The sequence below is a fragment of the Salmo trutta genome, chromosome 1 (assembly GCF_901001165.1).
Source record: "Salmo trutta chromosome 1, fSalTru1.1, whole genome shotgun sequence".
In the NCBI taxonomy this organism is placed as follows: Eukaryota; Metazoa; Chordata; class Actinopteri; order Salmoniformes; family Salmonidae; genus Salmo; species Salmo trutta.
In genome coordinates, this window is record NC_042957.1 from 39833152 (window position 1) to 39844312 (window position 11161).

General features: G+C 43.7%; 1 protein-coding gene across 1 annotated transcript; it reads right to left on the reverse strand.

The window, feature by feature from the left end:
• Positions 1 to 203: 203 nt before the first annotated feature.
• On the reverse strand, positions 204 to 9819 carry LOC115192376 (uncharacterized; the record flags this gene model as incomplete). Its single annotated transcript, XM_029750836.1, has 19 exons — positions 204 to 319; positions 393 to 489; positions 570 to 711; positions 3989 to 4178; positions 4426 to 4556; positions 4695 to 4792; positions 4889 to 5054; positions 5264 to 5382; positions 5474 to 5670; positions 5989 to 6109; positions 6362 to 6585; positions 6745 to 6901; positions 7528 to 7748; positions 7961 to 8060; positions 8156 to 8317; positions 8412 to 8495; positions 8763 to 8906; positions 9513 to 9637; positions 9738 to 9819. Coding segments are annotated over 19 exons (2634 nt in total), but the record flags the coding sequence as incomplete, so codon positions are not given.
• Between the last annotated feature and the right edge of the window lie 1342 nt (positions 9820 to 11161).

Below are 11161 nucleotides of genomic sequence, written 5' to 3' on the forward strand. Positions count from 1 at the left end.
TACACGGGAAATTAGTGCGCAACACTTATCTCCGGTGGATGGTTCAGAGTTCCATGCTTACAAAAGGGTTGATTGATACACGTCAGATGACAAGCCTACTACATCCACTAAAGTACATGCGCCGTGGTGTTAAATGCAAATCAGATACAATTAAGGTAGCTCCAACGGTTAGGATTGTTGCCACGCAAGTAAAGCAAACTTAATTGTTATATAGAACACTTTATTTGACATGTTAGAACAAGACATTACACCCAAAGAATGTATCCAGAAGAAACATATAAATGATGTTCCTCAAAGAGGTCTTTGACATGTCGTTGACCTGTTGAGAGAGAGAGAACCCATTAGTTCAGTTATGGTCCGACAGGGTCTGAAAAGCATAAAACAAGACCGACCTCTTTTCGGGTTGTCCTGATTCACACATTGTCCACTACAGGGGCCACCAGCGGGACTACTGGCATCACAGATGACCACATCACAATGGACAAAGACCTAGGAATCAAAGATTTTAAAAAAGGGATGATTGCCACTCAAACAAAATTAACCAATAAAGATTGGGTGAACTTTGTTACCTGGCCCCTCGGCTCAACCGCATCCTCAGCGAAGGAAAACATATGGACCTCAAAGCGTTTGACGTGAGGGGGGAAGTGGACCCTGGCGTCAGCTACCACCGGGTGGAAGACCACACGGTATGGATCCTCCGGGTTCTCACAGCTGCCAGTGTAGAGAGAGGGACTAAGTTAGGCACAAGAAACCGCCTTGTGTACGAATTCTTATGGTGGTGTCACGACTGTCCTGTGAGGATCAGATCAATTTACAGGAGAAGTGGGTTCTTTCTCCCCCTCCAGTATGAACTAAAGGAATGTCTTTGTTAACAGGCTTTTCCCACCAAAACTCTTATACCTTTGTCTTGAAAAAAGACAATTCTACATGTATATTCAATTACATTGACATGTGGTGAGATGTCCCTCTAAATGATCCAGAATGGTCAGACTACCTGAATATTGATCGTGGTTTAACCAAAGTTGCCGAATATACAGTCGGTATCATCAACAACGCAATCATTTGAATTAAGAATTTCATGCAATTCTTCCGCTGTCGGAAAAATTGGTCACACCCACGGCATCAGCACAATCATGGCATCGGATTCACACGTCTTCTGTGAAGGGAGCAGCTCTACTATACAAAGTAACCGACGCATTGACAGTTTAGGCACACTTTTTAATTTGCATCTTTGGGAGGTTTCTTGTTTAACTGCCAGATATTAGCAAAAAGGGATTTGTGAAATCTGAAGACGTTACATTAAGAGACAAACACCCACACCAGTACAAATCCACTTGATCTGACAGACGATGGCCAGAGCTTTCTCAGGATATTGCACAACGATTTAAGCCAAGTATGATATAGTTGCACTTGAAGTGACAAATCTGAACTGCCCATTTCATGCACAGCCATGTGAATGTGGTGTCTTTTCCTATGATATACAAGAAACATTTTCACACTGCTACCATTTAGTAAACAGCTGCAAAGTTACTCCCGTGACAGATGAGCCTTGTGTCCACCGGAGCAAATTAAAATAGGGGTGCCAAATTTCAGTTTTTGCGACCATTTCCTAAAAATGGTAAAGTTGCGTGATTTGCAAACCCGATCCCCCAAATGAATGGTTTTGACCAATAAAGTTGCTTCACTACACTGCATCCAGTTACTGAAAAGGCACCCGCAGCGTGCATAATCATTGTAGCCTACCTACCAAAGGTTGCAGTGTCCATTAAAATGTAGAAAAGTCATCTTTCAATATAGTTACCCAATTTCAATTCTTGAGATAAGATGGCAAAGTAAAAAATAAATAAAAAAAATAGGCCAGCGGTTTCCATCTGTGGCGAAGTGCTCACCCAAATCAATGCTTATGACAAACCCAGCCAGCTACTCTTTTGAGTACTGTGCAGTAACATTTTTTTAGCTAGCAAGATGCTGCCACACTTGACCGTGGTATTTGTTCATGTTTAGCAACTCCCAATTAGCTCATTCCCCAGGTACAGGGAATTACATTGAAAGTGGCATCAACTTCTGGGGATCCTTTCAACTGATCCTATTCAGTTTCAAACATTAACTTCCATGCTGCACAGGCGTGTGAACCATCCTTTATGTTTAGTGCAATAACTGTTTTAAACGCACTTGTGCCTGAATTCAACCCAAAACCAATCGGAAAGGCAAGCTAAGCTTGCCAGCCGCTCTTGATTTCCATTCGACTGACCATCAGTTCGGCACAACACTGAACTGTAGCAAACCAAAAGGATAACATTGAGTAAAAAGGTGTAGGTACAGGTAACGCCAACATAGTGTCTTAACCTTTTCACACGCGAGTTCCAAATATCTTTAACAGTCGCCCCAGTGGGAGTTTAGTTTATGCACGTGATGTCAGAATGCACTCACTGTTCCAAAATGTGGACAGATGACCTCAAACCAAGGCACACTACCTGGCAATTTTCTATAGGCCGTGTCAACGTCTAACTTTGCCTCATTAATTCACAAAAGTAGCCCATTTCACGAGCCGGCCAAACTTTCCTTCAAGAGAAAGCCCAAGCAAGCATACAGACATTTGCACATCTAGTCAGAACAGGCCTTGCACAAACTTTCCCCCTGGCACATTTATTGCCTGGTGCCCGCATTGCATTCCTATCAAAGTGCCTTATTTTCTGTGTAACGCATTGTCGTTTCTACTGTAGCATACCGTAAGTATAATGTACTTAACGTTTTATTCATGCATTCCGATTCTTGCCTAGATTGTAATGGACATGTGTGTAAAACACTTTTGAAGGTTGTACTCAATACGAGCGCCATACAATGCAGTCGGGTTATCACGTAAGCGTCTGTCAGACTTATGGTGTTTAAGACAACTGGGATCTCGGCGTACCCCATTGTCTTGAATGCACTGAAGTCTAAGATTTCCAAGTCGTTAGTTGATTTGAACACGGCATCAGATTGTAAACTATGGTACCTCAGAGTTGCCAGATCAGACCCCTCTTTCCAGGGGTATTTAGCTTACAAAAACTGTTGCTAAAGCCCCCCCCATCTTAGTAATATTTCCTGCATCATCCTCTCCACAATACCTTCCCCCAGGGACTTAAACGGATTGATCTATATCTTGCAACTCTGTTTAGCTTTCGTGCTACGGTTAAGCTAGGCGACAATTGGCTTTTTGATTTGTTAACTGTAAACTACTTGTCATGTGTTCCGGTTCTTGTATACGTCGTAACAAGTAAAGATTTGTCACATGCTGAAGTGGCCAAACTAAGTTAAGATCTCAGGCAATGGGCACAGTGAATGGCATTAGGGAATTCTTGCTTGACAAACATGGCTGCCATATTTTCTACACAAGATTTACATGTCTCCCTTGTACCGCATCACTGGTGAGAACATTGTAAAACAAGTCTAGCTGTTAGTTTTGGGTTTGTCAGCGCAACCTGTTATTTAGACTAGATGATAACATTTAGATATATTTTACAAGCAAAGGTGGAATAAAGTTGTGAAGACCATTATTTCTCATCAGTAATAAAAAAAATAGTTTAGATGCTTTTCAGACAATGCGGTTTAGAGTCGTTTGTTGCAATGGTACGCTGCAGGGACCCCTCAGTGATAACAAACATGTGATTGTACGCGTAAAAAAGGTTAATAGGGCCACCACGAACCACAACAGCTTCAATGCATCTTGGCATAGATTCTACAAGTGTCTTGAACGCAACACCATTCTTCCACGAGAAATTCCATCTTTTGTTGAATCTCCCATATGTGTTAAATTGGGTGGAGATCTGGTGACAGACCGCATACATTGTTTTAATGCTCAAACCATTGTGACCACTCATGACCTACGGATGGGGGCATAGCCACGGTAGCCAAAGTAAATGGCCTGCCAAGCATGATCGGTTGCTAATTACTCAGGAACCACACCTGTGGAATAACACTTGTTTAGGCCCAAAAAACAACAAGTTACCCATTAATGATGAGATTCCACCGGGGTCGGGAGTCGCGGTCCTCGTTGAGGGTGGCCCAGCAGTGGTCAAGCATCAGCACAACCTTGGGGTCAGAGGACCTGGTCAGCTCCACCTCAAAGTGCAGAGGCTGTTTCAGGTATTTCACCACTGGATAGTCCTCCTCCTGGTAGAACGTGTTATACGAGGCGTCTGGAACACAGGACGAGACAACCGGGGTCGTGTTCATTGGGCACAAAACAGCGAGGTACCATCTGAACTTGTCCATTAAGAAAGGCTCGTTTATCATATCCTGTTGTGCCCCGATGAACACTAATCACTTATAGCAAACGCTACTAGTAATATATCAGTAAAGGAGACCTTCCAAGATTCTATATTCCATTTTCAGATCATCAGAATTTAGAGGCTAGGGGTCAAGTTGAAATTTGTGCACGCTTACCCTGAGCGAGTCTCATTCTGACCATTAGTCGACCCGTCCCAGTCTCGGCAAAAGGCTCGTTGTCACGCGGCCTGGTGAGGAAGGCCAATGTGCGAGTGATGTTGACCACATAGTAGCAGGAAACCTTTAACCTAAAAAGAGGGATGTAGGCAACTTCAAGCAGTGGAGTGGACACACTGGTAGTAGAGGCACAAGTATTGAGCAATTGGTGAAGAAAAAGGAAAAAATAAAATACTAATCGCTACAGTTGTGATGCGTAATGCACTTACTGATATTCGTCCTCTGAAGACGTCGTGGCATTCAGCTTCACCTCAAGTTCATCTGGCAAGGAGATTTCGTTCTCATACAGCATGACATTGTTGATAAACTATGTAGTAGAGGGGAATTGACTTATTACAGCCTGCAGAAGCAAACAGTCCGTAAATACACAGTACCCATCACCTCAGGGTAATAGTCATTTTACCTTCCTGGTGGTGCCACAGGAGTTGACAGTGAAGTGGAAGTAGGCGAAGCGATCGTCGCTGTAGGTTGGACCACAGGCGGGGTCGCTCAGGGTCAGCTGACCGGGGTTCAGATTGGGAGCAGACTCCACCTTCACCGCCAGCGCAGTCATCGTCCCATTAGAGAAACTCTTGGAGGGGGGGGGGCAAAAGACATGTCGCTATCAGACCTGGATTCTGTGTTAATTGAGCTTGCCAAGCACAGTAGAACCAATGGAATAGCACCAAAAGTGCAAACCATGCCCATCTGGCACTACTATTAGACTCAGTATTTGCAAGGAACTCAGGTTTGGTAACCATGTCGTACGACTATTTATCGGAAGTAATTGTTTGAGAACCAACCAGTCAGCGTTTTGAGGAAGCTGCAAGCCAGGGAAAAGTATTTGATGGTCATGTTGTTGTAAGGATTCAACAGAGCCACATCCAGTCTGCTCCTGACAGAGGACGAGTGAACCGACTGGGAACCAGTGGGAGAGTTCATTAGTCCAATATTGTATACAGGCTAGCTGCAGCAATTTAGGTTAACATGTTTTGGGAGAGCATCGTACCTCAAACACTGCGTCCGGCGAAGAGAAGGGCAACGTGATGGTGAAGTCTGCGTCGCCCTCTGTTAAATACTGTTGAGCAAGCTCATGGTTAAGCAGCCGCTTGCCAACCAAGACCACGAAAAAGGGCTCTTGGTTGCTGTAGTCCACAGTGATGTGGAAGTTCTCCTGATCACAGTTGCCAGTGACTGAGGGTGGCACTACAAGGACAAACAGGGTTGTGTTCATTAAGCACAAAAAACAGGACTTGAACTTGTCCAAGAAGAAACCCTTGTTTTGCTACGGTGGGACTGAATAAACACGATCCTGGAAAATCAGGAACAGGACACTGGGTCCAAATACTCTAAAGCTTAACATTTTCTTTGTAGAGAGACCGCGTAGGAAAAGCCTACAGTATGGCTAGTTGGGCTCTCAAGTCCACCATGTGGCTTTCACTGCCAATTTCCTTTCAGGGCAATCATTAACGAGAGGAAACCATTCAACAGTAGTTTGGCGTAGTCCAGAGACCAGTTACATACCAATGTCCAGCAGTACAGCGTCCACAACGGCAGAGTGAGAGAAAGGAGCGTACTCTGGAAAGACGACCAGGCCGTAGAGCAGCTGAAGAGTGAAGGTTGTGACACCTTGTTCCACCCTTTTCTGTAGTGAAGTTAAAAGCATTATTGTTGTAACAGAACTCTATTCAACATCAAGTACATATGGGGACTATTAAAACAATGTTGCCCTCATTCCTCTAAATCAAGCACTATTGGCAAGTGAATGCATACAACTGCCAAAATAATGGAAACACTTGAGTAAATGAGGGATACAAAGTACATTTGCGCCATCATTTCTATTTTGTTGGTGGCCCACTTATTAGGGCATGTAGCTTTGCATTTAACAGAAACACACCTCCTTAAAGACCAACGGGTCTGAGAAGGGCACCTCCATCCTGAAGGTCTTCAAGGTGTTGTCCAGGGATCTCTGCTCCTGAACATTGAAGCCTCTGGCGTTGCACTCTGCAACAGTTAGCACCATGGTGGGAAAGGTGATGTTCAGCAGCTCCACATCAAGGTTGAAGGTCCCCAACTCAAGCACAAACACTGCCTGCTCAGGAACCGTGTCTAAGGGCGTGTCTGTTCATTGGCAAACAAAGGAAAACATTTTCAAAGTCGAAAATGGACATTTGTTATTGGATAAGTCCGGGTATTGCCTCCCCGTTTCAGTCTTGTGCCTAATGAACAACCCAGGCATCCCAAATTACCATAGGCACTATTTAACTAAACCAGACTCACAGTTGCGAACTTGTGGAGGCCTGGCCATCGGAGGTGTTGTGATAGGGAAGAGGACTTTGTATCTGGTGTCCTCGTGTGCGACCTCCTCGATCCACAGCAACTCAAGCATGGGCTCAATGGTGTAAGTGACAAAGTACTGGTCATCCTGAATATGGCTCTGTAAGGGAGACGAGTGATGCATTCAGGCTGTAATACACAATTGGAGTGCCAAAACAGGTTTTAAAAAAAGCCTACCGGTTATCTGTGTGGTTTGTCCTCCAGCCGCTCGTAATTTAAAGACAAAATAGCCAAAGGAAAGTATTGTTTACCAGACTTTAGAGAGCTGGTAGGTATATGGTTGTCAACTTGCATTTTCAAAGCAACCGACACATGCAAATGTAAACAGCAGCCCAGTGTAACCGAGCGTTGCTTGCATTCAGTTGCCAGTGGCAAAGCTACCGGCTCCCTAAAAAGCCTGGTAAACAATACTTTAGTGTGGATATTGGTCTCAAATTTCAAGCGGCAGAGTATGTTTAAATGTAATTTTATGCAACATTCACACGATTTTGCAATCCAATGTGTCAGGCTGTATACACACCCACCAATCCATTGTATATTAGCCTGATTAAGCAGACAATTGCTCAATAAGAAACATTTTACACAAGACAACGTTTCTAGGAGTTCACCCATGAGAGATGGCAAAGGGTTACTGCAAAGCACTGACAACTGCTACTGTAAAAAGGGCTCTACAAATAGATTTGACTTAGAAATTAAACAGGAACATTTTAGTCATCCAACGCTGACCTTGAAATAGCCGCCAACCGCCCCCACCGGAATTTCAACAATAATATGAGCCTCTGTGACTAAAACCGAGTAGTTTCTGGCAGCCATTTCCTCAGTGTCCAGCCTCTTAGCGTCAATTCCCATGTACACCTCCAACATGGTGAAGGCATCAGAGGAGAAAAGTGGGTCGATGTGCTTGGGCATGTACCAGGTGATCACTTCTGGAGTAAAGGCCACTGCCCCTGCAGTGAAACAAGAAGCCAAGTGCACATCATAACAGAACATTTTGCAACTGAAAACAAATGTGCCATTATTGAAAAAAGTTCATCCCATTCAAAAACATTGTCCCAACTGAACACTACATAACACAAACGAAAGTCTTGTCTGGAGCCAATTAAGAAATGGGTTTATAGGTTCTTAATTTGCCAAGTTAGTCCGTTATTTCACACTCAACCTGGTGTTGGACAAACAGCCGTGGCATCTACTCGAGTCACCAGCCACTTCTGCTCAAAGAAGGTTGAGGTTGAGAGCACCCGCATCGGAACCCCAGCTACCTGTTCAGGGGGCAACCACACCAGGGCCGTGTTCAGTAGGGCACAGCGTATTAACAATATGTTGCAGAGTTCAGGTAGGGCCACCGTCAGCTTACATTCTGGAGGTATGTCTCCTCTGCATTATGAGGGCTTCTTAACACCAGCCGTGTGGGAGTGTTGGCTATTGCGTAGCCCTTTCTTTGGACCTCATCCACATTCATGACCTTCTTGCTAGGACTAAAAACGACTGCTGTCATTTTGTATCCTGAAGCAACAGCCTGTCTCAGGAAATGGAAACGTGAATTAAACAAACGCACATTTTGTTTAGCGCCATCCTGTCATTTTGTAGTGAAATTACAGAAACATGGCTACCTCAGCTCCTCTCCTTGCTTTCGGGCCTCCAGTGGGCTGTTCAGGGACGGTTTGGATGTCTGGAAGAGTCCTTCTGACAGACACCTAGAGAAGAAAGGCCATTATTCCCTATGCATTTTCTCCCTCCCATACAATAGGAACTCAATCTGTCCACTCGCCTCCTTAAATGCACTGAGAATAGGCCAAGATTCCTCGCCGCTAAAGTTATCCTATGTGCATTTTGAAGAGGCGAGAGGAATTGAGAGACGGTCAAGACACAGAAGAAATGAAACACTGGACAATTGTAGCTCTAGACAGATCATTTAAGCTCGACTGTAAACATCTCCATTGGGGCATGCTCTGCTCACTTGCCTCCATGTAGTTGCGGTCGCACAGAATCTCTCGGGAGGTCCAGGGGGTGTAGCTACAGGTTTTGCCCACTCTATACACAGGGTCTTCAGTCATGTGGTTTCCTGGCAGCCTGAACTGCATGACCAAGCTGAACATCTTATCATCCTAAAATGAAGGGGGGGGAAAAAAAGCCTCATTATATAGCAGAAAACAAATCATTCAGTTGACATTCATGCAAGTTAGAGACTGTGGCTATATGAATGCAGCTGCCACTGTATTGAAGCCACACTACAGGAGAAGAGCTCAGTAGTACACATCACTGCAGTCTGTATCAGAAAGTTGGCTGGCCCTCCATAAACTTCTGCTGTACCTTACTTCATCGTTAACTTAGAAGTAAGAGATGCCAGACCCAGTCTCAGGGGTGGCTAACTATGGAGATGCTTTTGATATCCACAGAGTTAAGTAAAACTGCTTAAATGTTTCTGGCACCGTACTTCTAATAACCTCCATGCTCTACGGCAACTCAGGCTGATTGAGGACCTTTTTACTGAAGAAAGTGTTTGTTTTCAATGATTTCATCTAGTGATGCAAATATTGACTTGTATCTTTGTGTATACAGGGCTCATCTGTAAAAGAGCCTGGTCTCAGCATGACTCCATGTCAAAGGTTAAATACAATGACGTTGTTACATTACGGGTTGCAATTGCAGTGACACTGAAAGGCAAACTGTCCATTTGAAGTTGGAGCAAACACTACAGTGCTTAGGGTTACCATGTTCTGGGAAAAGCAGTTTTGAAGAGAAGCAAAAAACATGGCATTCCCCATTGGGTCAAATTTAAAGCTGAATCCACACTGAGTAGCAAGGCCAGGCGTCAGGTTTATGATTTGTGTGTCATCTGGAAGGGATGGAGATGGTGTGAACACAACAGTTGACAAACAATATCAATCCATGAATTATGAAAAGGAGAGAAAGAGAATCATACGAGACAAACTCACTGAAGACAGCGTCGACCTCTTCAAAAAGAGGAGCTACACTCAAACGAATAACGTTACCAAGGCATTCAGCATTGAGGTCATCTGGAATGGGAAAGCTTAGTTAAAAATCTAAAATATATTGTCAAACGCTTAGTGCTTGAATTTGCAGGGTGCAAAATGCATACTTATAGAAGGTGTCTGTTGTGCTTGTATGCCCACAGCTGCCATCAATAGGCAAAACAACCTGTAAGGCATTTGACAAATTATTATGATTGATTAAAAGGAGGAAGAAGACAACTCAAATGTTTGCGTCGCATAAGACTCTTCTAGGCCTGCTACTACTACTTACCCTGAGCCAAGGAAATTAACCATTGTAGAACAGAACTGTTTTGATGAAATACACAGCTACAGAATCTAATATTTGACCCAAGGTGTGCAGCCTACAGCCCAGGGGTATTCAACTTTTACCCTATGACAAAGGCTTCCCACACTCAGTCACCTGAACCCCAAAGGGATGCACATTTTCTTTTTATTCCCCTAGCCCTACAAAGCTGATTCAAATAATCAACTAATCATCAAGCTTTGTTAATCTGAATCAGCTGTGTAGTGTTAGGACAAAAAACAAAATGTACACCAAGTTTGGGAAACGCTGCCCTACGAGCCTGCTGGTTTTCTGTTCTAACTGATAATTGAGGAAAATAAGAACAATCCAAAATTTATTTTTGATACTGTCGCAAAGCTAACTAAAAAGCAGCATTCCCCTAGAGAGGATGGCTTTCACTTCAGCGGTAATAAATTCATGAACTTCTTTGAGGAAAAGATCATGATAATTAGAAAGCAAATTACGCACTCCTCTTTAAATCTGCGTATTCCTCCCAAAGCTCCGTTGTCCTGAGTCTGCACAACTCTGCCAGGACCTAGGATCAAGGGAGACACTAAAGTGTTTGAGTACTATATCTCTTGACACAATGATGAAAATAATCATTGCCTCTAAACCTTCAAGCTGCATACTGGACCCTATTCCAACTAAACTACTGAAAGAGCTGCTTCCTGTGCTTGGCCCTCCTATGTTGAACATAATAAACGGCTCTCTAACCACCGGATGTGTACCAAACTCCCTAAAAGTGGCAGTAATAAAGCCTCTCTTGAAAAATCCAAATCTTGACCCAGAAAATATAAAAAACTAATCGGCCTATATCGAATCTTCCATTCCTCTCAGAAATGTCAGAAAACTGAAAATTGTCACTGTCTTCCTAAAGACAAACAATGTATACGAAACGCTTCAGTCTGGTTTTAGACCCCATCATAGCACTGAGACTGCACTTGTGAAGGTGGTAAATGACGTTTTAATGGCATCAGACCGAGGCTCTGCATCCGTCCTCGTGCTCCTAGATCTTAGTGCTGCTTTTGATACCATCGATCACCACATTCTTTTGGAGCGATTG